Below are 25989 nucleotides of genomic sequence, written 5' to 3'. Positions count from 1 at the left end.
CCAGCTGTGGATAACTAAGATGACTGCACTGCTAGACACCCAAAAAAACACGGTAACCATATGATTTGCATGGATGCCCGACATTTTTTAAATTTTTTTTGATGTAATGTCGCGTTTTCGGCGGCAGTAAAGAACGTTTCCGGCGAACGTTGTTGCTTACCCGGGCTACCACGTCGAACCGCGGTGGTCCTAACCTTATCACCAGACCTCCTTATCACACAAAAACCGGCTCGAGACCGACAACCAGACCAAAAGACCACTGCAGCTTCCGACATCGGTTAACACTTCACGCCAACTCGAGGGGTTTGGGGGTTTCCCCCAGCGACGCTTGTAGGTTTATAAAATATAGTATTTAAATATGAAGAGTAAATATCTCATGGAATCATTGAACTATTTCAAGTTCTAACTGCAGATAATAGATAAACGATGACAGGTTGGTAAAAATAAATTTCAATATAGCTCTCTCAATGGGCTCCGACTAAATACAATTTCCTATCAGAAATCACTCTTGTCCCTTAGAATTGAAGATTGAATCATTTTTTTACCATAAAACTTGTCCGCATACACAAAAAAACACACGTCGGAAAGTTCTTGAAAGACGAGATCAAGAAAGAGAGAACGACGAGAAAGTTGCCAGCGTCGGGCGCTCGCAGTCTCCGACATGCGAGACCATCAAGACGACTTGGCTGCTTCGGTCACACCAAGAGCGGTGGACGACGACAAAGGCGATGGCTAGCTGTACCGGCGTGGGCAGTGATACCGCCCCGACGGTACCACGACGATGGCAGGGTGCATGAAGACGACTCGCAAAGGCGGCGGCGGAGACTGCAAAACACAATGGGTGGACACGATACAGCTGAGCTAGGAACATGGAAGTCAGCATCACACGGAGATGATCAGGACCTTTGCGGCGCGGTCCGACGATCCTCTCCCGTTTTCGCCCAGTGGCAATCGGTCGAGTCACGTCTCCGGCCGCCGGCCGATTTCGTAGCACCAACAGCTGCCTCTGCTCGCTCAGTATTTTTTGTTTCCATCGCCGTTGCTACGCATCAGTCGTCTTCAGTACCTGCACATCGTCGATGCGCACAACATCGCGCACTAGCCGCTCGCCGTCAAATCGTCTAATCGCTCCCGTGGCCGTCGCGGTCGGGACTTCGCAAGCCGTTATGATGGTCGTCGCCCGCGAGCAAACGCGCTGGCGACTGCACTCGTCCGCCTGCGGGATGTACCACGAGAACGTATAGAGGTGACCACTGACCAGTAGCCCTATTGCTTTATTCAAGCACCTCGCCATCACGTACCACTCCACCCTGCTTATTGTGTTTTGTCTGGTGTTTTTGTTTTCCCCCATTAGGCCACTTTGCGCCGTTTATTATATTATTATATTTCAAAACACCTTCAAAATTTAAAAAAAAAATAATAAAAATATCAAGTGAAAAAAAAAAAAAATACAGGCCACTTTGAACCGTTTATAATTTAAAAAAAAAACTTTTCATTGTACTTAAACTACAATAAATATATTGTAAAATTATTTTTTTTCAGTACACAATAAAATTGTCTTTCAAAAACAAAATATTGTTTCTTTTTTTACGTATTAGAGTGTATTTGTATATTTATTTGTTTTAACAGAATAATGGGCTCCACTGAACAAGCCCCTGTGAGGGCTCATGCAAAGTAATAACTACCTACTAGCAATGTTTTTGTCACGCATCAAATATATCAATAAAATATTATAATAATGATAGGTATTTTTGGTCAGGTGAACGTATAATAATTAATATATAACCATAGATAACTTGGGACTTTAACGTATATTATGAATTTTACTGTACGCAATGGTATTTTAAAAATAGTAAGTAATACTTTATACTCTTGACCCCACAATAGTATATATAAAAAAGGGAAAGAAAATAAAGTAGCTGATGCTCTTTCTAGGAATCATATTAATAAAATTGACATAAAAAATAACAATGATAATTTAACTATTGATTTAATAGATATAAAAACCAACAAATTAATGATCAATTTCGCTCACGAATTATACAAACAATTAATAATAATCAAATCGATCAAATACCAATTAAAATTCAAAGAAAATCAAGACAGCTCGTAATTTTAAACGATATATTACATTATAAACACTATAAATCACAAAACAATATCACTTACCCACTTTGTTTGATATAAAATACAAAGAACCTGCTTATAGATTTTAAAAAATATATTATTTTACAGTTAAAACAATTTTTAATATTAAATATAATATGTGAACTTTTATTATCTATTGGTCTATTATAAATATTTGTAGAACAGGAAAATTATAGTAAAAATATGCATATAGAATATTATTCTAGATCTGAATTTTATTAATTTTGACTGATGCTAATATGATATATAATATATATAAGGTATACACTAGTGCTATACAGATTACTATAAGATTATAGTTTAAAGTCAGAATAGAGAATCTAATATATAGTTATAATACTAAAATATACATTACCAAAATAATAAATTAATTACAATAGATATATTTAGGTCTCTGAAATGTTAATCTTCATGGCTAAATAGGTATTGATCAATATTTATTCAACAATTATTATTTGATATTACTCAGAAGAAGGTCTTTTAATATTGACCAACCATTGAGAACGTCCCTTAATTTGAAAATTTTGAAGGATAATTCTGAAAATACAAAACCAAACAATTCCGATTATGGTACACATAGCCGTTTCTACGTAAAAACCGTTCAATATAACAACACAATCCCCTCCATTTGTTTTACACATCTATAGTAAAAAAAAATCGAAATAAATGTAATTACAAATTAAATCAAAAATTATTTTTAATATGTACTTATTTTAATAGGTACCATTATATCCTTTCCATCTTATAAAATAAATTGGAAAAAACATATACAAATTTAATATAATGTTCAATATTCATAATAATTATATTGTCATTGCTTGTGTAAGTCAATACATTATTTTTGAATTACTTACATTTTTTAGATCTGCTGTTGAACAATTATTTTGTTGATATGAAGAACATTGTTTAAAAGTTAGGAAATCTACCATTCCAATAGCGACCGTATTCGACCATGCTTTTCCCAAATTTGAAAGTGTATTCAATAATGTCACGTAGGTACCACCAAAACGTGGATCACTTATTCGGGAAATAAAAGCTAATGTAGACACACCCATAATGTTAGGTAAAATCTATAAAATTGAAATCCCAGTTACTGATATATAAAAAATATTTTTCTTATATGTATGATAATACAATTTATCACAATAGTATACAAATTTAATGATGTTAATTTAAAGACCTATGAATTAATGAGTAGTTATTACTCACATTGTGTATTGATAATATTAATACTAAAAGTGCATAGTAATATATTGGAATATTAACAGATCCATTCATTGTTATCAATTTCGGTGTATAATAAATGAACACCAAAAATAATATATTCCAAAGCAATCTGAAATTATATTAAAAAACAATTAAAGGCAAAAATAATAATTGTACAAGTGTATTTTATTATGTTTTATTTTTAAAATCCACGTCCACGGTGTTTAACAACACCACATATACATTGACATTTAAATAATTTTAAATGTTAAAAATATATTAGGCATAAAATATGTTTTAAACAGTAATTTACCAAAACATGCTTACCTAATTTTTTTTTCTTTAATGATGCAGATACTGTTACTCAAAATCTGACTTTTGAAATGTTTAATTATGTTTTTTTGATGCAACCAAAATTAATAAGGCCCTTATTAAGTGTGAGTTATAATAATATAGATTAGGACCACGGTAGATGTTACATAATCCACCGTGGTTTTAACTAACTTCTAATCATATATTTATATTTAGTTTATAATCTTGTAAATATAGAGTATTAGGATTAAGGCAACTAATGTGCCTAAAATAAGTATAAATGTATTTAATAATTTCTCGCAGTTATAAAAATAATATTTAAATTTGAAATCTTTAAAATTAAAAATTGAAAATTTACTTCCTAGATATTTTGTCAATAAATTCTTACATACTATAAAAATTAAAAGCTGATATTTTGAAGTATTTATGTGTCATTTAGCCCCGTTTACTAGTCTAAAATGTAAGAAAAATGCAATTGAGTGCAATCCCCTTACTACAAATATGTTGACACGACTATTTCATTTTCATCAATACTAAAATAATGTATTAATTAACTTTCAATGTAGGTTTAGTTGGACACGATATGACACACTACAATGAATCATGATAGTTATAATTTATAATATTGTGTATAAATATTAACACCATCTATAATAATTGTGTATATAAATGATGATATATTTTGAAGCGTAGGTAATCTTTAGTCGAATTCTATTTGTAGTACCTAGGTATTTGTTAATCTATATTCTTGATAAATATATTTTTGATTGACGTCTTGGCATAAAGTTGGAAGATTTTAGGTTAAGAGGAAATTTGATAAGGCGAAAATCAAGGAAAATTAAATTGTATCGACTTGTCTAGATTTTCGACTTACTAAGGTTATGTTAGTTTAGGTTAGATTAGGCAAGGGAACATAATTTATATTGACTTATTACGGTTTTTGACTTGTTGAGGTTCAACTTATCGAGGCTTGACTGAATTTAATTTAACCATAAAAAGTATCCCACCATTAATGTACATATCTAAATGCAAAGTAAAAAGCAAATAACTAAAGAGTTCATTAAACTTGATTACTTAAATAGTTAAATGATTAGTTATTAGTTATTACAAACTTATTTCTATAATGATTTTGTTACCATTAAAGTAGGTACAGTGATAATAGCACATGCTCTCCGATATTATAAGTGTTTAGATTTATCTACCTGATGGGTGTTGCTGTTAGGTATATGTTCAGAGGTTTTAGACCAGAAGTGTATTTTGCTATAACAAGTGGCACAATAATTTTTAAAACTAAAATTGTTGTGTGAATAACCATAATGTTTTCCTTTGGTACTCCCGCATCAATGAGTTTTAAAATCGCCAGACTGTCAGTCGCAGCAAATCCAATCTTTAATAATATACAAGACACAACATATTGTTACTTAAAAATTAAATTACATTTTTGATTTGGTATCTAAGTATATTTACCTTTGCTGTCAGTAATGTTAATGCCAATATTTGAATACTAGGTAGTTTTAAAATGTCCCATAGTAGTGAATAGTTTTGAACAATGCTGAGTTTTACGTGGTCTTCCTCTAATTTGTTATCTTTTTCATTTTTAAAAATTGCAATCAATGTAGTTATTAATATAAAAAGTATACCGAAGACATAAAATAAACCTGTACAAATTAAGAATTAGTAAATATTTTATATTTTGACATTGATTTATTTTTGTTATTTGATTATAAGCAGATTTATTAGCCACTAAAGATATACTAAAATGGATTTTACTTAGTTTTACTCGCTTACTTTTCATAGTGATTACTCCTCCCACATTTGGACTGAATCTTAAGTACTTGTTGCTAAAGTCTTCTGACGTCAATAAGACGGAACAAACATAACTTATAATCATGCCTATCACTAGACCACTCACATTACATGTAGCTGCATAGCCTACGTTATTCCTGTGTAATATCGAAATGCAACATAGGTATTAATTATTATGATTTATACCATGGGTTCTCAACCTTTTGAGGTCCATGCCCCCTTTCAAACTATTTTATGAGTTCACGCCCTTCCCCTCACTCCTATAAGATTGATGTATGCATATAATATTTATATGTAAACTATACTTTAATGTTGGTTATTGGATTAATATGAATACAACTTCAATGACGTTTTTTTAATATTAAATGAATTTATTTGCACAAGAAAAAAAATATTATTATAATTTAAAATTAAAATTAACTATTATTAAATATACAACGGCAACGTTTTCATTTTTTATGTTTTTTTTTCAACATTTTCACGCCCTCCCCCCCCCTAAAATTTTGTCACGTCACCCTAGGGGGGGGGGCCCCTAGGTTGAGAACCACTGATTTATACCATACCAAAGTTAACAATAATACTGACTTCTTGAGCATTGTCAGTGACCAACCGTCGACGACTATGTCTAACGTGGCAACCAACGTTTTCATGAAGAAAAATACTGATACCAATTTTATTATGTCGGGTCTACGCGTTTCCGGCAACCATTCATCAATATTGCTGGCCATATAAATGAAATATACACCTGTTGGACACAAAGGTTTGAAATACTGATAACGCTGTCTACTACCATATACTATTATACTATATATTAAAATACCTATCGGGACCTATTAAACAAATATATCATTCTATCATTTATAGCGTTCGGTTATTTATGTTTATGATTTGTTTAATATTAACTTCTAGCCTATACCGACTTTGTGCTCTCCTAACTTTACTTGACTACCTACTTAATCATTTTCATTAACTAATCCACCTTTACAAATCACAACGCAATCTAAAGAGATACTTCCTCGTTTGAATTAACGTGATAGTAACGGAGACATTTGTATTAATATACGCACCAATCGAATATTGAACCGGTATGAGCCATGATTTTCGTCTTCCCATTTTTTGTACGTATAATGCGTCTACCAAAGGAGCCCATATCAGTTTTAAGCTATACGAGCCAATCAACAAAACTGAATAGAGCCTGGAAAAAAACATGGTCACGTTTATGTTATGACTTATGAGTAACAGTGAAGTTCACAATTTCTTAGATTTAGATACAAGTCAATATTAAACATTTATATTATACAATACAAAATCGCACGGGTATACGCAATTTTTGACGTTGAATCAGAAATTTACTTGATCTTTGTAAGACACATTTTTGTTGCTTTGCAAAATTATTGGCATTGCCGCCGCTATGCCTAATGGTATCCCTTGCATCGTGTACAGCAACAGCAATAGGAAAAAATTCAACCAATCTCCTTTCAAATTTGGCTTCTCGGCAGAATTCGAATCATCAACTACTGCCAACGCTGTGAGGTTTTCTAGTTCTTCTTCTAGCTGCGGGACCGTCATTTTTACTGTGTACTGTTACTATTCACATTATACGCATAACTCACATAAACTAAAAAATAATAAATATTTAGGTAAACTGACTTCAACAGTGTTTGTACCTATACTGAAGTAAAACTGTTAAATCGAACAAACGCGTTTTACTTCAAATATTCAAAACGTTTATCAATGATACACAGAAATGACAATATTATGTTAATAAGGAAGATATATTTACATATGAGATAGGTAGTGGATATAATTTAATAAATTTATACAAATTACATAACAACTATAAATTACTTTCTATAACTATAATTATTATTGATTATATTGGGTTAAATAGTTTTTATTACAAATCAATTACTTATATAACGAATTATTTAATTATTTTAATGTAAGCATTTATTATACACTTACAACAGTAGGTCAAATGTACAGATTGATTTCTTTTTATTTAAATATAACAACTGAAAATAGGTTAGAAATTAATTGAACTGGTAAACTATATTACAAAAAAATATATAATTAGTATTATATAGGTAATTATTATATAATTGTATAGTTATTCCCAGTATTTTCACCGGCATTTTGTTAAAATAACTTCATGGTTCGCACATGGGAATAGTAAAATTTAAGTCGCTAGCCAGATCTTATTGTTGGTGGCCTTCTCTAGAATTGGACATCGGAACACTAGCAAAGAATTGTGCAGTTTGCGTTACTTTCAAACCAGAACCAGCAAAAGCTGTGCTGACGAAGCAGCCTCAATCGAAACAAAGGTATTTTAAACGTCACGCAGATCAAATAGTTAAAGCAGGTACATTTTATAAAAATGCAGAACCACTAATAAGTGTAATAACTTAAAAATACGAAGAATATAAGGGACGACTCCTGTCGATAGTTATATTTAATTCAGATGTTGAAATAGTGAAATTAAGCTATAACCTTCCTCCAGGTGTTCGAAGGGCTCTCGAGATCGTGTATTCGAGAATTAGATCAAATACACCGTACAATATAATTTATGTAAAAAGCACATATAAATTAATACTGCAATCAATATAAAATATTATATTAAATGCCTTACCTGATTCGCATTTGTCCGTGAATTATGTCATAAGAGTTTTAGGTTTTAGGTGACACAAAATAATACTTCAAATATACAAATCGAAATAAAAAACGCACTGATTTGGGCTTAACATCAGAAGTCCAGTTGTCGCTCATTGAAATCGGTATTGATATTTTGAGAGGTTGTTACTTGGTGGCTGGTGCTCATGCACTGGTTTAAGAGACGACACGGATATGTCTACCAGATAATGGTAGGCGGTTTTGTCAAAGGGTTTTGTACTTCTCCGAACTAGATTTCTCTTCGGCAGCAAAGACCTTTTTGTCGGTGGCAATAGTTTTATTAGGGATGCCCGATTTCTACGAACGACGGTCTGACCGTTATTTATTACTCTGTAAGATTTTAGTTTATTTATTATAATGATGTGTGAGCATATCATTACATAGGTGAACTAGAAATAACAGTAGAATGTGATGGTCCTACTCAAAGCGTTGAAAACAGTTGTAACAGATGAAATTGTTAGTTCTATTAAATCTGAATTGAATGATAACTCATTAGCAGGTTGTACTTCAAACATTATATCAAGTGCAAATAAAAACAAAAGAAATGTTTGTAAACCTAAAAAAATTTGATGATTATATTTGTTACTAGCTGATCCCGTGCACTTCGTTACCCGTTAAATGTACAAACTGTATATGACTCGAATTTTGTTCAATGCGTTATTTAATATTCGGTGTGTGATGTTCTAGATTTATCTTAACTTTTCTGTAGCCCAGGATAAAAATTCTGATTCACAGCAGTACATTATCAGGTAGGCAATCTATCTGCAGTAGATCGCGGACCCCATGCTGTTTGTACGTAAGTGTATGATTTAACTCTAAAATATCAAAGTTATACCAAGTTTGTCGTTTTTACTTAATTCCACCTACGATGGATTAATATAATCAATTAATACAAAATCCTAACCTAACTGTACTTAAATCCGATGAGTAAAAAAAAACAAATTTAACCCTTTTTAAATTAGCCTATCTTCTTCCTAGTGGAAATAAGTGAAATCAAAAAAACATTTGTCGTAAAACGTAACTTTTAATGCCATAGACGCGCGTGCCACCGAAACAAATAATAATACTAATCAACAAACATGCCCGATTAACCAATAGCAACCAATATATATAATACACTACTATTATTTTTACAGGAGGCATATCAAATATAAATTATTGTGTCACATGCAATAATTAGTGATCATAGGTAACTTAACACTCTGCACAAAACAGTTAACACGATATACGAATTTAATTCGTGTATCAGTTGACAAAAGCAAACTCAGTAGATAGGTAACAGAAAATCCAAGAAAAACAACACTTACGAGCAGTGGCGTAGCCAGGATTATGAAATGGGGGGTGTTTTAAGTATAGATTAAAATCAAGTTTTACAGTTTTCGTATATAAATAAATTAAGTGTTCAGAACTTGACTTGTTTCACTAAAAATTATCGAAATATGGAGTCAAAATAGCAACATTTTTATATTATTTTTGAAAAATCATAAACCATATTGCAATTTTGATAATAATAAACTAAAAAATAAGTAGGTATATAAACCTGATAAATAAATAAATAAATAACAACTTAATTTTTAAAAATACTGGCATACAATTCTAGGTTAATAAATAAGTAATAACCAATAACGTGATATGCGAATACCGTGATAAACGAACACGTATTGATGTTCATTCATTCGTACAATCTACAATCTAGATGTCAATTATAGTTTAAACACAGTTTTGTTACAAAGAGACTTATGAAATCTTACATATGCGAACATAGGGCCAACTGTAGCCAAGCTCCACCAACAACTTTAACAACCCTCCACCCCTCCCAAACATTTACTTAATTTTTTTAAGCTTATTCAATTTTATAATAGTGTGGTATTAGACTTCGGCCTCCCCAAATCTCATAATTATCGCCTATTGTACCTAACCAAACATAATATTTTTTAAGATATTTTTCAATGTTACCTATCCAAATATAATTTTCCCGACAATTGTATGTACATTTAAGTTAAAAAGTACACAAATATGCAAATTCAAACTTTGTATTTAATTTCCCCATTTCATAAGACAAATTTATAACTTGCAAGCAGTCCTAAACCCTATAATCAATATATTTATTAGAGGGAAAATGTCAATGGAGGGGGGGGAGATTCAAAAACCCAAACCCCCTCCCCCTGGCTACGATACTGCTTACGAGTTACGACATTGACAGTTTGTTGATGTTTCATTTTCAACTTTTTTAGTAAAATGTACGTTTTAAATAATATACTACACGATAATGATAAAAAATGTATGGCATTGTAAATTGTCATCTACCAAATCATATATTTTAATCGTCATAATAGAGAGCTCACAAATAATCGATCACCATAGATGATGTTCTTTATCAGTGATTACATTGCCATGGAGACGATCAATATTATACTATCCATATTATAGTAAGGGCTGTTTTAAAAAGAAAAGGGCTGTTTTTAGGGTCTTCCCAGCAATTATTCGAATTTTTCTCGCTGTAAAAACCATCCTTGGACTTCAACGAACATTAAAAAAATGATTGGCCAAATTGGTCCAGGCGTTGTTGAGTTATGCGCTTACCAACACATTTTGCGATTTATTTTTATATTATAGATTAATGTTAATTATGCTTGTTCAATCTTCTTCTATATATATAAAAATAAGTGTACATTTTGAATAAATTGTATAACTCAAGATCCACCAAACCGATTTCGATAAAAATGTCAGGACATATTAAGATTAATATGTAGATGGTTTCTGTGAAGTTTGTACGCTGTGCGACAAATGGTTCCGGAGCCCGGAACACATAACATGGTCAAAAATAACAAGTTAAGTTGCGGATTAAAATAATAATAGTGTATTGTATATTGCTTGCTATTGGTTACGGGCACCTTTGTTGATTTGTATTATTATTTTTTGTCAATAGGTATCTGTATATATAAGACAATAAGCTGATTGACTAATCTATCAACGCACAGCTCAAACCATTGGACGGATTGGACTGAAATTTGGCATACAGATAGCTATTATGGCGTAGGCATCCGCTAAGAAAGGATTTGTCGAAATTTGCATTTTAAAGAGGTGTTCAAACAGGGATCTTGAGGTTCACGATGGAAATTGGAAATTTTATTTTTATTTATTTTTTAAATAGTTGCCATTGGTTTCAGTCTAAGGTAGAAATTATTATTTATTTATTATTGGTTTCCATTGGTTATTTGGGTACATCAGGTACATTGATACTTTAGATTGAAATCATACACTTACGTACCAGCAGCACAGGGTCCGCAATCTACCGCAGGTAGATTGCCTACCTGATAATACACTGCTGCGAATCAGAATTTTTACTCCACGTAACAAAAAAGTTAAGATACGTTTTGAACGCCATCCACCAAATATTAAATAACGAATTGAACAAAGTTTGGGTCATATAGAGTTGATATATTTAACGAGCAACGAAGTGCACGGGGTCAGGTAGTATTATATATATCTTCTAACTATATAAATGTGAAATGAAAATCTTTGTATAGGATCAACTCTGGAACTACTATGTGGGAAGAGTGTTCACTATAAAAGTAAGCGAGTAGAACCCAATTTGGTAGATCTTTAGGGCTGCACCACACATAGCGGTCGAAACGGGTGTGGTGAAACTGCGGAATTATCAGATACTTAATCAAATCATTATTATTTGCATACACTAATAGTGACCCGGTATTAAATACTAAAAAAGACGCTATACCCGTATGTGTTTTCTCGGTGCTACAAATGTACAACATAGCAAAAACGGTTTTTCGCGGGGCAACTACACTCCCTCTGTATTTAATATTTATAGGAGAATTACCAAAATTCCAGAACGCATAGGGATGAAATTTATCTGTATCGTAACGTTATTTGTGTTATTTGGATAACACAATTAATAGAATTAAAGTTATCAGTTTGAGAACATTCTGTTTTTTTTGGTTTTTTACATTTAATTACGTATTAAAAATTATTGGTTGGTGCCGTATTATGCTCTTCCTTAAATTGTGTTGTGGAATTTTGGTAATTTTACTATAAAATATAAATACAGAGATACTTTATAGTTGTTCCGCACAAACCAGTTTTTGCTATTTCGTACATTTGTAAGACGGAGACAACACACGCGGGCGTAGCGTGTTAAATCAGCTTAATGTAGCTGAACGAGAACACAACCATCCACTTCAATCTTTGAAAGCGTGGTATTCAAAGGAGGTAATGTTGGATACCTACGTGGCTACGTATCTGTCCTCTGCAACACGAACACATTTTGGCCACTCGTTTTTGTTGTGCTTACAGTATTGACGAGACGTCGACCAGCGAGGGTCTTCCACTACATTCATGGGTCCATATCACTATATCAGCCCAGTATCATAATATTTGTTTGTTTTTTTTTTATATATTCACGTTGTCAATATCATGATGTATTAGAATTTATTGTTTACTAACCTTAATCACTATATTCACTATTCCCCGTTTTCTAGACGCACGATTTGGCAGTTTGTCCATTAATCTAATACAGTCCATCGTTATATAACTTGTTTCATAATTTCCCCTTTGCTATACACAATTTAAAATACATTTAGCACTTCATATCCGACGCATTCAATCTGGGAGTCTATACCCGGCAAAAAACGAGCGTTGTCACATATTAAGGTCGAATAGTCACGCATACAGTTAATTAAAATGTATTTTATTTAACAATTGCATATATACCTACCTATTATTTACTATAACATTTTTTTATTTTGTCCTGGACACTCAAACTTTCAAATTGTACTTGAGAGGTATGTTATTCGTACTGCTAACAATATTTTGGTCCCTGCCAAAGCGGCAAATAAGTCCTTTTATATTATATTATAATATATTTTGTTAGTATAACGTGGAGCGCAATGTCTGTACCTATTGAAATCGTTTGTGTCGAACGTGGCAGTATTCTTCATTTATCTAGCCAAAAATATTGACCAATGGTTTTGCTAGAAGGAGAACTAACCAACCAGGGAGAGCCAAATGTAATAAAATTGGTATACGTGTTTTTCTTTGTGTGTTTTTCCTTGGTCGCCACGCAATAGATAGTCATCGACAAGACAACGCTAAAGAAGTCAGTGTTTTTATTTATTTTGTTATTTCGAATATTAAAAATAAAATACATTGGATTTTGATTTTACATAGGAATAACATGGGTTATTGGACAACTTGCAATACAATAGGGCATAGGCGTACTGTAGTTGGGTATAATGATCGGCTCACGTTACCTTGATGTGTTCATGTTAAAGAATTTTCGTAACAAGTACCTACGGACTACGGTTTGCATTAGAAACAAGAGGATTACCGACCAGTACAAGTGAGTAAATAAAAAAAAAATTATCATAAAAAATATTAATTTTTTTTTTTATGTAACGTAACTGATATAAATAGTATTTGCTAAATAAAATGTTTTCTTTTTTACTTAATTAAAAAATGTATATTAAAATTGGATATAGGTTAGGTATTCCAACAGGACAGGTTACAAAGTTCATAAAATATGGATATCCTTTTCGCGTCACTCACTTCATTACAGTAGATACATAATTATTCTTTAATTACGTTATTATATTTATTTTTAAGGTTTTTTTATATGTTGTAATACTTATATTATGTTACTTCTAGTAAATGTATAATCGTTATTAAGATTTTGAATATTTAATCAATTGAATATTAAAAGCGCATTTATTATAAATCGTAGTCAAATGTTTAATTTGTGATTTTTGAGATTTTTTAAAACATGGTCAATCCAAAATTAAATTCTGAATACAAGGATTTACTTATTACAATTAGTTGAAACAAAAAAACTTGTTTTAATATACTTATAAAAAAAAGTTTTATTCAAATATTGATTTAAAAAAATAATAAAATGTATACATAATAAAATTATAATATTAAAAAAACATGATATAAATAAAAATATAAAAATATACTTATATTAGTATACAGCGGGTATAAACATCTAACTAAATTTACATAATATATTTGAAGTAGGTATACTATTGGTATTAACTATAGTAATATTATTTATTAAACAGCCTATATCCTATAAAACCTTGAACATGAAGGTTGACCTATCTTATGAATAGGTAATGACGTATATGCAGTAAACACATTCAAGGATTATTTATATTATTTATAAGTTATAAATTTATATTATGAAATATTTGGTTCGTTATCAACGAAATTTTCTATAGATAAGATTTGATACTTTTTATTTTTACAAAACTTTATCCAAATTTGAGATTTTTGATTAAACTGAAAATCAGTTTTGTAATGAACCTGCATAACTATCATAATTTATGAACATTTCTTTTATTTATTTAAAACTATAATACTTTATAAACTAAAAACATTGGATCATAGTTCAATTTATATGTGGCTTTTTGGTTCAATAAAATATAACATCTTAGTATCTTACTAATATTTATCTCATAAGGTAACAATAATTAAAATTTATAAATTTAAATATTTCATTTAAATAAGTTAGTACCTATAACCTACCTATATCAATTCATAGTAATAAATTGTGAAATTGTGTTAGATTTTTTTTATAGATAAATGTATTTTATTCAATTGGACATGTGATCCTCGTTTTGGTGGTACTGCAATACTGCATAATATACATAATAGTCTATTATGTCTATGTACTTATGTGACATCATTGAATGCATTTTCAAATTTGGGATTATTGTCGTTGGCTTCGGTTAAGATTTCAATTTTCAATGCTAGATTTTTAAAAAAAAACGTTCATTAATCATTAGATTACAAGTACAATTTTTCTACAGTCAATGTAAAAAACTTAAGACATTCATACATAATTAATTAAAAATTAAAAAGAATATGAATACAAATAATAATAGCACACTGTTAATTAGTTATTTTATAATATTATTTTTTTTATATACTTTATATTCCCTACAATTTATAGCAGATTTACAATAAATTCAAAAGTAATAACAAAAAATGTACTGTTGTTTTTTTCATCCTACGTTTTGTTTTTGCGTATACAAGTCAATTTTTATTTGTTCGACTTTCTATAAAACCAAAGCCTTGAATCATTATGTTGCTTATTCGGTCGGTATATAATAATAATCACGAAAAATTCAAAAACAGTGGAACAAAACACATTTTGGGTCAATTTGTCCAAACATTCCACGCCTGCTTTTTCATCGTCACAAACGCGTAAAACCAATAAGGGTAGGTAGGTAGTTTTATTGTAACAGTGAAAGGTTATTACGTAAAAGCGCCTCTGTGTGCCCATTTTGTTTGGAATCATTTGGGACTGTATTTTCAGAAGTATGAACTCTTAAATATGTCCAAGTTTCAAGCTCCTTTTATATTTCTCGGTCAATGTGAAGAATAAAGTGAAAAAAAATGAAACAAATGAATACTCGATGCCCGATGGTTGCAAAGTCATGGTGAAAGTAATAATCTCACGCATGAATGAACTATTATAGGCTATAGCTAATTAGCTTAGTTAATCTATACTAATTTTATTATTTTAATACTATATTAATAATTATTATGTATATACTATTTAGTTGCACTCTGTGATCTGTTTATGTGTGTTACTAAGGCACTAAGCTATTATTGATCATCGTTAGTATATGACTGATTGTAAGGTACCTAGCTTATACTTTTACTTTTACCTAGTTAACTTTACTCTATTCTATTATTATTGGATTTTAGCTTCGCTTTTTAATTGACGTCATTTTGTTTTAATTTATTTTTGCAAAGCATTTCGTGTGGATGATATTAAATTTTTTTTATGTACACAGCAAAAATACTTTAGTATAGTTTATTGCAAAAATAGAAAAAAAATCCTCTTTTAAGTCCTCTTTAGACGGCGAGGTAAAGTTCTCTTTAAATCACCACAATACTGACAAGTTCTAATTCATAAATATATGCTAATTGTTTTAACTTGATTCTATAATATTAGATACTATACAATAAGTTATTTTACAGTATTTAGAATATTATACAAGCTTATAATGGTGCTTTAAATCATAAGTAAGCTAGGTATAACTCAAACACAATACATAACCTATTTAAAGTATAAATCGTTTCATATACCTCCAAAGTATTGCATATATTATTATAATATGAATCCTTGCTCCTATTATTATACGGATTACGAAGCTATTGGAAAAACTATCTGACTACATAACTAAGACTAAAAGATTTTCATGATTTTTTTGTTGATTAAAATGTTAAATTTAAACTGTCTTAAGTCTTTATAAATTATTAAATAACAATATTGTGGGTTGGCCAGAAAAATAATATTGATTGTTAAAACCGTATAATGAAACCAATGTTACCCGGATGGCACTCATTATTATATCATATCCCCTTTCCACTTCACGTTTTGGAGTGATAAATACGTAGTACCTACCAAGTCAATTATTTAATGAATACTTACTATATATAGCATCGTCCACTGTAGTGTCTGTGTTATGCGTCTAATGACTAGAATTCAAAGAGTTCATAAAATATTAAAATGTATATTTTGTTTCAATTTAAACTATTACCAGATGAAATGTACTTATTATTTAACTAGTAACTGCTTTGAAAATTACAATAAAAAAGGTTGTTCTAATTTGAATTAATAATAAGTTTATATCGGCACCGGACACTCTGTAAAAAAAAATGTAAGTTATTGAAAATATTATGGTAATTAAGTATAGGTTAGGCCAGGTACCTATTAAAAAATTTTGAATTTGTATACATCTGAGTGAGCATGCCTGGTAAATCACCCTGTGAAACATATTTATGTGATTTAATTAACTTGAAATTATTGACGAAAACGCAAGTATCAATATATAGTGTTTTAAAATTAGTATTTTTTAAGCTACTCGTCTTTGACTAACTATATGTATACTTACCCGATGGCATTGAATATTATATAGATTATGTAGTAGTATACTATAGTAGGCCATCAATAAGATTCAAATTAAATACGTTTTGTTTACTTTCTCTTTAGTACGAAAAGTGCAGCGAACGGTACTATTTAATTTTTGATTTTTGTCTGCTCGCCGTTTGTCTTTGATCACGTGTGACGAATTAACATCATGACTGTACCAAAACTCGGAGATGAACTACAAAAACCCGCGGCAGTGACGGATGATTCGGATTCGGCTGAAAAGCCAAATTTGAAGGGAGATTGGTTGAATTTTTTCCTATTGCTGTTGCTGTACACGATGCAAGGGATACCATTAGGCATAGCGGCGGCAATGCCGATAATTTTGCAAAGCAACAAAAACGTATCCTACAAAGATCAAGTAAATATCTGATTTGACATTAAAAATTTTGGTGCCTACCTATATTATGCAATTAATGTTGTATAATTAAAATTGATAATGCACGTCTTGAACCCAATTCCACAAAATGTTGTGCTTTACCCTTAAATAACATAACCGTGGTCGTGGTTTGTTCCAGGCATTATTCAGTCTAGTCGCATGGCCGTTTAGCTTGAAACTGATATGGGCTCCTTTGGTAGACGCGCTGTACGTGCAAAAGATGGGAAGACGGAAATCTTGGCTCGTTCCGGTTCAATATTTAATGGGTGAGTGTATAATAATTTAAATATAGACTCACACACGTATATTCAAACAAGGGAGTGCCTATACCCATATCTTTAGATTAATTTACGATTTGAGTATATTATCAGCCGCATTAATTGTCTGCGCAATGATGGTATGTTTATTTCACGAACCGGTCATTTGAAAACTCATATATTATAACCGAATGTTTCAGCTTGATATATTTCTTAAACAAGTCCCATTAATGTATTATAATATACAATGTATGTATATTATACATATATAGTATACAGCGATTATTTTATCACAAACCACTCGTTATTTCAAAAGGACCAATAAACGTGGTTGAAAATCTTTTTTTTTTACGTGGTTTCGAGTTGTTACAAATCACCGTATTTTCTATCTTTATAATTTTCTACGTTTTTGGCTTTTTTTGAATAACAACATAGTATTATACAGTTTTAATTTAATCTTCAAAAGCAGAATATTTTTCTGAGTATTTCAGTACACAGAAATCAAATTTAAGACGAGTAGCTTATGAGTTATATAAGCAAGGATAGGATTTGTATGCAACAGCATGTTTTTTTGCATTTTGCAATTTGTATTTTACAATTTTTTATTGCATACAAATCCTTGCTTTGGTTACAAGACGTATTTAAAGTTTTGATGAACAGAGTGAAATGGTACGCGGTTACTCCACAAAATAGTGGTCCAATACTATATCCGCTCGTTCAAACTTTAAATACTTATAACTCATAAACTGCTCGCGGTCAATTCGATTTTTATGTACCGAAATACTTAGAAAAATGTAATTCTGATTTGGAATATAAAATTAAAATTACTATATGATGCCAGTCAAAAAAATAAAAACTTAAAAAATGATAAGGATAAAAATATGTACATTTTTTTACGACTAGAAACCATGTGAAAAATTGGTTTTTTTCAAAAATACTTTTTGAAATAATGAAATAATCAACCGGTATATAATATAGTAGTGGAGTGCGTCGTCTGTATATTTTATAAAATCTTTTGGGTCAAATAGGAGCATGCTTCATTTATATGGCCGGCAATATCGACGAATGGTTGCCAGAAACTCGAAAGCCGGAAATACTGAAATTGGTATCAGTATTTTTCTTCGCAAAAATCTTAGCCGCCACGCAAGACATAGCCGTCGACGGTTGGGCACTGACAATGCTCAAGAAGTCAGTGTTATTGTTAACTTGTCTATTATTTCGAGTAGGAATAACATAATAAATAGGTAATATGTTGCATTTCGTTTTATCATACAGGAATAACGTAGGCTATGCTTCTACTTGCAATTCAACAGGTCAAGTGATGGGCATTATGATAAGTTCTGTGTTTTCCGTCTTGTTGACGTCGGAAGACTTTAGCAACAAGTACTTACGGACTACACCGGAGGTGGGAGGAGTGTTCACTATGAAATGTAAGCGAGTAAAACCTATTTTGGTATTTAGTAGATCTTTGCCCTTTAGTGGCTAATACAAAAAACTAACTGTCAAAATATAAAATATTTAATAATTCTTAATTTGTACAGGTTTATTCTATGTTTGGGGTATTCTATTTATATTAATAACTACATTGATTGCAATTTTTAAAAAAGAAAAAGATAACAGATTAGAGGACAACCACGTAAAGCTCAACATTGTTCAAAACTATTCACTACTATGGGACATTTTAAAATTACCTAGTATTCAATTATTGGCAATAGCATTACTGACAGCGAAGGTAAAAATTATATCTTAAATATTGATTACATAAACTGATTAATTAAAAAGATTCACTTAAATTGTTTTCGAAATATCCACATTGGTTCTATAATTAGTTTAATAACTATTTCTCTTTTGTATTTATATTATATAATAATATATTTATTTCAATTCTTCCCTTTCGATATAATTATGTACGTATTGAACCTTTTAAGTTATGACGGGATTATAGTTTAATACATCTTATGAAATCGATATGTATAGTACCTACAGTTTTTATTTAATATTTATTTTTTTATCCATTAGTAATAATGTGCGTATAATTGTGTAATTATTAAAGATCGGATTTGCTGCAACTGACAGTGTGTCAATTTTAAAACTCATTGATGCGGGAGTACCAAAAGACAACATTATGGTTATACATACAACAATGTTTGTCGTAAAAATAATTTTGCCACTTGTTGTAGCGAAATACACTTCAGGACCAAAACCGATGAACGTATATCTAACAGCTACACCCATCAGGTATATAAACTTAAATACCTATAATATTGGAGCCCGGAGGACAAAACTATTCAACAGTTGAATTAATAAAAATAAATCTTTGTTTAACTTTTAATAAAGTTCTAACTATTAGACATTTAAACCACAATATTAAAGATCACTAATGACTGGATAGGCATTTTGCCTACGATTTTGTCATACTCCATCGTTTATTTTGACAATTGGGTCAGACTGTGGTTAGCACTGTACTCTGAAGGTAACAAAATCAAAATATAAACAACTAAATAAGTGTCTATTCTCCTAGTTGTTTGCTAATTGATTTTTACATCGAATGTATACTGTAGTTAGGATAACTTTTATGCTTTAATTGAACACCTAAAATCTCTCTACGTTTCGTGTAGATCCGTAAAATTAATAACTTTGTCCAATAGGCCGGTGCTTCTTTAAATGCGGGCCATGGCTATATTATTGAGGAATCATGAAACACCTATTTATTTTATTAAAACTATTTTCATTGAATGTTTTTTTTAAAAATACCATAATTATTTTCGACTTAAAATTAAGTGGGGTAGGTTATTAAATAACCAACAACAGCATTAATAATTGTCAATAATTTATCTTTTTGAAATAGTAAATGTAATTTTAGTTGCGTAATTAAGAAAAAATAATTAATGATTTTGATTAAGGGGGCCTTGACAGTTTTACATTCAATGTAGGGGGCCCCATGCCAAATAAGTTTGAGAAGAACTGCAGTAGACCGTAATCATTGACAAATACTATACAAATTGAATGTGGCAAACGATTACGTATCAAAATATATCATAATCTCTATATAGGTACTAGTCTAGATGGTGTTAATATTTCAATAGAATATAATATGTAATATAATCAATCTATTACCAAAACTATATGGTTACATTATAATGTGTCCTACTGTGTCCTACTAAGCCTATATCGAAAGTTAATTAATATTTTGTACCGATAAAATTGCCGCGTCAACATATTCCATTGACCCTTACGTAGTTGCATTCTATATTTACCAAGGCAATACCTATGGTACATACTTGATTAGATATTAGTTCTAACCTACATTGTCACCCACTGAGGCCTTATTAGTTGAAAGTAATAAAAAATAAAACATACGAATTGTGTTGCGCTTAGACGTTTAGATTGAGGACACCGAAAATATTGGTCTAATAAATTAATAATGTGTATAATATATTATAATGTGTGTGTTTGTTTACGAGTATTTTCAAATAGAAATAAATATTTAAAATCTTCGGAATCTTCTTTCTTTCTGACTTCTATATTACCTACTATAATATCAGAAGACATGATTGTACCTACATTATATTATGGCTTGAAATTAAACATTTAAAATTTCCTAATAGCTTAGTAACAACCAGCTAACAGCTGTAAAAAATATAATTATATTTATAAAGAAATCCGAATGGTATCCAAATTGCATGCCAAAAAAACTAGCAATTTTGGTCATCAACCAAATTGCGTGTTCAAAAGTTTGAACAAACGACTTAACCTAACCTAATCGGTTCTATATTATATTTAAGTTATTTTGTATAGTATTATACAATTTAGCAGCCAGATCGATTGAATATTATACCTACAGTGAATTAAAAATGAATACATAATTATTTCAGTTAATTCTATTCAATTAAATTTAAAAAAAAAATGAATTCAAACTGAGCTGAAATTTTTATCAATATATTCGAAGTAATAATTCATGTTACACTATTATTTGTTTATTTACTTGTATTTTTATTTAATTTGTATCAATACTGTATGAAAATTAAACATAAAAAATACATTTATAGTTTTATGCTATCATAATCTTCGAATTTAAGAGGTTTTAAATATGATTTCAGATTACTTTGGAACATTTCATTTTTGGCTTTTATTTATTATACACCAACATTGATAACGATGAATGGGTTTGTTAATATTCCAATATATTACTATGCACTTTTAGTATTTATATTATCAATACATGATGTGAGTAAAAACGATTTATTAATTAATAGGTGATTCAAGTTAACACAATTTTAATTTTAATATACCTGTATCATACATTTTAATATTAATTAAGAAAAATGTAGCATGAGAATATTATGAACAATTAAAATGTATTATACATATTAATAATGTATCAATAACTTTGCGCTTTCATTTGTATAGATTCTAGCCAACATTATGATTGTATCTACATTAGCTTTTTTCTCTCGAATAAGTGATTCACGTTTTGGTGGTACCTACATGACATTATTGAATACACTTTCAAATTTGGGAGGAGCATGGTCATCTTCAGTTGCTATTGGAATGATAGATTTCTTAACGTTTAAGGAGTGTTCTTTAGATCACAAGAATAGTTGCTCTACACCAAATCTAAAAAACGTAAGAAATTTAAATATAATAAGTTGATCTCTGCAGCAATGCAGCAAGCAATGACAATAATTTAGAATACTTTTATTTCGTAAATGATTACATTATTAAAAATGTTTTGTTTAATTTTTCATAGACTAGGTAATTATTGTGTTTAAATTTGAAAGGGATTGTAAACGGACAAATTTTACTTTTTAAGGAGTTCAAAATAGGCAATCATCAAATTGTATGCATGTAGGTCTTGTAATTGCGTGCTTAGTAAGTGATCATTATTGTGTGTGTGACTGTGTGTAAATAAAATAGCAGAGCACTCCCTCATACACGCTCATACAAGTCACCGGCGATTCGCGGTTGAATGATAAACAATTTATGCTCATTTTTTTTTTTTTTTTATTTAGAATTTCTAGTAAAACTATGATAGCTCAACAATTACAGTATTAGATTTACATAATTAATGTATATGATAGAATAGAAATAAAAAAAAAATATATATATATAAGAATAGAATTATAGTTATTAGCTTATCAGCTCAACAGATAAGGTGGACGTAAAATACAATTATGGCTTAGGAATGATGTTATAGCATAATAGATAATTAGGTAATTTGTTAGAAAGAATATAAAATGAAATGATACAATGTATCGTGAACGTACAACAGAGAATGGAGTTAACATTGACCTTTATTTAATAATGACGTTAGGAGAGACAGGAGGGGTTTTGTGATCGCAATAAATTCGGTAAGAAAAGATGTAAATAGAGTTTCTATATTAGGAGATAAGTGGGAATGATTGGAGGAAGTGGCTTCGGCATATGATGGTTTATCGGTATTAGAATTTGAGGTGGATTTAGGAAAGTTTTTGTGAGATTTGGGAGCAGAAGTAAAAGGTTCACGACGAGGTGGTCTGTTATTAAGTTTTTTATAAACTGAACAGCCTTTGTAATTGGCTGGGTGACTACCTTGGCATAAAGCACACCTGGCAAGAGAATCTGGAGACATAGTACATGCATTAGAACTGTGTTCTTCGCCACATCTGATGCATCGTGGAACGTGGTTGCAGTAGGCCTTAGTGTGCCCGTATGACCGACAGCGATGGCCTTGAGGTGGGCCTTTACGTGGATGGGGTTTTTCGACAACAATTTTGGTGTGCAGAAGATACTCGATTTTGTATAAATCCATGTTGTTGACGGCTTTTTTGCAGTCAACGAAAAAGAGAGGTAGAGGTGATTTATCGGAAAAGCGCTTAATGTTATGAACGTGGGTGATCTGGTGTCCCAATTCCGAAAGATAATTAGTTATGTCTTCAGTAGAGGTAGAAGGGTGGAGATTACGAATCACCACCCGTAATGGGCGCTTATCATACGACTGGTACGAATGAAAACAGAAACTGTTCTCAATTAGATATTTAATGAGTAATCTGTAATGCTCATAGAAATAAGTATGGATAATCAGGTAAGAGGGTGTGGTTTTACAGATAAAATCTGTTGAATTGATAATTGTCATCAAGTTTGAGGTAAAACTGGAAAAATTACTTATGCCTTTGATATAAACTGTTGAATTTTGAATAAAACATTTTAGTTGAAATAATTATCCGTTAGCAATCCCCTTAAATAATATTAAAGTCGAGGCCTGTTACTATATGTAGACACTTGTTGTTATCAATCACAATCACAAGTAAAAGAAAAATATTCGAAAACTGTAAAGAATTTGAATTGGCATAATTAATTATAGCATTAACGATTATAAATAGACAAATCAGCTAAAAAAATAGCTATTATTTACTTCTGTTGATTATTAAGTATACTAATGTACATACATTTGAAATGTACAAATTAAAACTTTACAGTCTTATTTTTAATCGGTTTTGTAGATTTAAACGATTATTATTCAATATTTATTTAAATTCTTTCCAATTTTTTTTTTTTTTTTTTTTGTTATAGATGTGTGAAACAAATGGAGGTGATTGTGTTGTTATAGTGAACGGTTATTACGTAGAAACGGCTGTGTGTACCATGGTCGGAATAGTTTGGTTTTTTATTTTTAGAATTATCCTTAAAAATATTCAAACTAAGGGCCCTTCTGATTGGTTGGTAAATATAAAGAAACCTACCAGTTAATAGAATGAAATAAATGTTTCTTTCTCTATGCCCATTTAGCTATAGTGATGAACATTAATTGGAAGGCCTAAATATGTATTGTAATTTATTTATTATTTTAGTGTTATAAATCAATAATTGTTATTAAGTTCTCTATTGAGACATTGAATTTTATGTTATATAGTAATGTTATTTCTATAATGTTAGATTTGTATCTATTTTATGGTTATACAGTAATTTCAGCATACCTGTATGATATTATTATAAATCAAGTTAATCATCATGGTCTGAATATTATCATACATCAATTAAGAAATCAAGATGTTTTCTAACGAACATGTGAATAGGCTAGAGTTGTACACAAATGCGGCCCCTGAACAACTTTTCAACAACTCTTAACACATTAGTCATCTCAAACGCCTGAAGCCGTACGACATAGTTAAAGTCACTAAGAACATTGACTACGTCATCGGAGATATTATTACTCCAAACATGTATAATATTATTATTATTATTATTATTATAACTCATACACCCATTTTACACTGTAATTATAATGTCTTCAGGTCGTTTAAACAATGATGCTTTAGGGTAGTTAAGTAATTTCTAATTACATTTTGAACAAATTTATTCAACACATTATAATATAGTATGAATTATAACTTAAATACATTATTCAAATTGTTTCATGACATGTTGATGAAATGTTTCATGTGAAAATATCAGGGATGGAAAACGTTTTTGATTAACGTTATTTCTCCATATTGTTTTTTATTAACGTTTTTAAAAACGTTATTTTCCTATTATTTCCAAATAACTTTTTTGATAATACATATATATATTTTTATTATATTCTTATAAGTTATAAATCTTAACTTTTAATAGTAACGCGTAATATAAAAATGCACTTAAAAGTTAAAAATTAAAATTAATTATTCTTAATATTTACATCTTAAATCAAAATTATAATTCACATAAACATTAGAAAATTTAAAATTTCTGATTTAAAATTAAAATTTTTTAAAGTTAAAGATTAAAAAGTAAAGACAAGTGAAATTTTTTTCAAAATTTTTTTTCTCGTGATATAAATAATTTAATAATGTATAATACTATAAATTATTTTCGTTTTCGTTTTTGATTTCGTTATTAAATTTTTTTCGGTTTTTGGGATTTTTTGTTATCGTTTTTCAGTTGTTTTTATTTTAGTTTTATTAATTATTATCGTTTTTTATTTTTTTTCCGTGAAATAACCTTTTTAAAAACGTTTTCAAAAACGTTTTCCATCCCTGGAAAATACAATAGGTAGGTATGTTGAATTTGATGACTAAATAAATGTATTGGTACAGTGAATCACAAATGTGTGTATTATTTTAATTTCTGTTTTTTTTTTTTAATGTTAATTCTGAATATATTATTCTTAAATAATCCTGAAATGAGAAACTTAGACTAAAATTACTTAAAATTACAATTATTTTATTTCATATTTAATGTAGGTATGCAGTATATTTGAATTAATTTGTACGGCTGATAACTCAGTAGTTGGA

General features: G+C 30.0%; 2 protein-coding genes across 8 annotated transcripts; one reads left to right on the top strand and one right to left on the bottom strand.

Annotated features, from left to right (window-relative positions):
* Positions 1-2110: 2110 nt before the first annotated feature.
* LOC100167181 (acetyl-coenzyme A transporter 1-like) lies at positions 2111-7150 on the bottom strand. Of its 2 annotated transcripts, none has more exons than XM_008181956.3 (9): positions 6826-7150; positions 6540-6667; positions 6058-6217; positions 5455-5609; positions 5134-5324; positions 4869-5053; positions 3358-3484; positions 3003-3218; positions 2111-2789 (listed from the first exon to the last, which is right to left on the bottom strand). In XM_008181956.3, exons 1-9 carry the CDS (start codon positions 6843-6845, stop codon positions 2610-2612), a joined length of 1362 nt encoding a protein of 453 aa, XP_008180178.2. In that variant the 5' UTR covers positions 6846-7150; the 3' UTR covers positions 2111-2609. The 2 variants fall into 2 exon arrangements, with proteins under 2 accessions (XP_008180178.2, XP_016657601.1); XM_016802112.2 differs by having other exon boundaries at positions 2111-2685.
* Positions 7151-12588: 5438 nt separating this feature from the next.
* Positions 12589-25113, top strand: LOC100163065 (acetyl-coenzyme A transporter 1). 6 transcript variants are annotated; one of them, XM_016802111.2, is made up of 13 exons: positions 12589-12944; positions 13034-13258; positions 13330-13501; positions 15479-15608; positions 17165-17462; positions 17620-17746; positions 18766-18925; positions 19013-19167; positions 19279-19469; positions 19791-19975; positions 21838-21964; positions 22148-22363; positions 24290-25113. In XM_016802111.2, exons 5-13 carry the CDS (start codon positions 17253-17255, stop codon positions 24464-24466), a joined length of 1548 nt encoding a protein of 515 aa, XP_016657600.1. In that variant the 5' UTR covers positions 12589-12944; positions 13034-13258; positions 13330-13501; positions 15479-15608; positions 17165-17252; the 3' UTR covers positions 24467-25113. The 6 variants fall into 6 exon arrangements, with proteins under 6 accessions (XP_016657600.1, XP_001943826.1, XP_016657598.1 ...); XM_001943791.5 differs by lacking the exon at positions 15479-15608 and having other exon boundaries at positions 12590-12944; XM_016802109.2 differs by lacking the exons at positions 12589-12944; positions 15479-15608 and having other exon boundaries at positions 13022-13258.
* The last annotated feature ends 876 nt before the right edge of the window (positions 25114-25989 follow it).

Source organism: Acyrthosiphon pisum, chromosome A1, assembly GCF_005508785.2.
Source record: "Acyrthosiphon pisum isolate AL4f chromosome A1, pea_aphid_22Mar2018_4r6ur, whole genome shotgun sequence".
NCBI lineage: Eukaryota > Metazoa > Arthropoda > Insecta > Hemiptera > Aphididae > Acyrthosiphon > Acyrthosiphon pisum.
Note: the sequence above shows the minus strand (reverse complement) of the source record. Positions and strands in the feature narration are given on the sequence as shown.

Excerpts from the sequence above, each read along its gene's own strand:
- LOC100167181 (XM_008181956.3), bottom strand. The coding sequence starts at position 6,845 with ATGTGTCTTACAAAGATCAA. Across the intron at positions 6,668-6,825 it reads ATGTGTCTTACAAAGATCAA|GCTCTATTCAGTTTTGTTGA; the intron begins GTAAATTTCTGA and ends GTTTTTTTCCAG. Across the intron at positions 3,219-3,357 it reads TAATATTATCAATACACAAT|ATTTTACCTAACATTATGGG; the intron begins GTGAGTAATAAC and ends TCAATTTTATAG.
- LOC100163065 (XM_016802111.2), top strand. The coding sequence starts at position 17,253 with ATGACTGTACCAAAACTCGGAGATGAACTACAAAAACCCGCGGCAGTG. Across the intron at positions 18,926-19,012 it reads GCACTGACAATGCTCAAGAA|GAATAACGTAGGCTATGCTT; the intron begins GTCAGTGTTATT and ends TTTATCATACAG. Across the intron at positions 19,976-21,837 it reads CTAACAGCTACACCCATCAG|ATTACTTTGGAACATTTCAT; the intron begins GTATATAAACTT and ends ATATGATTTCAG.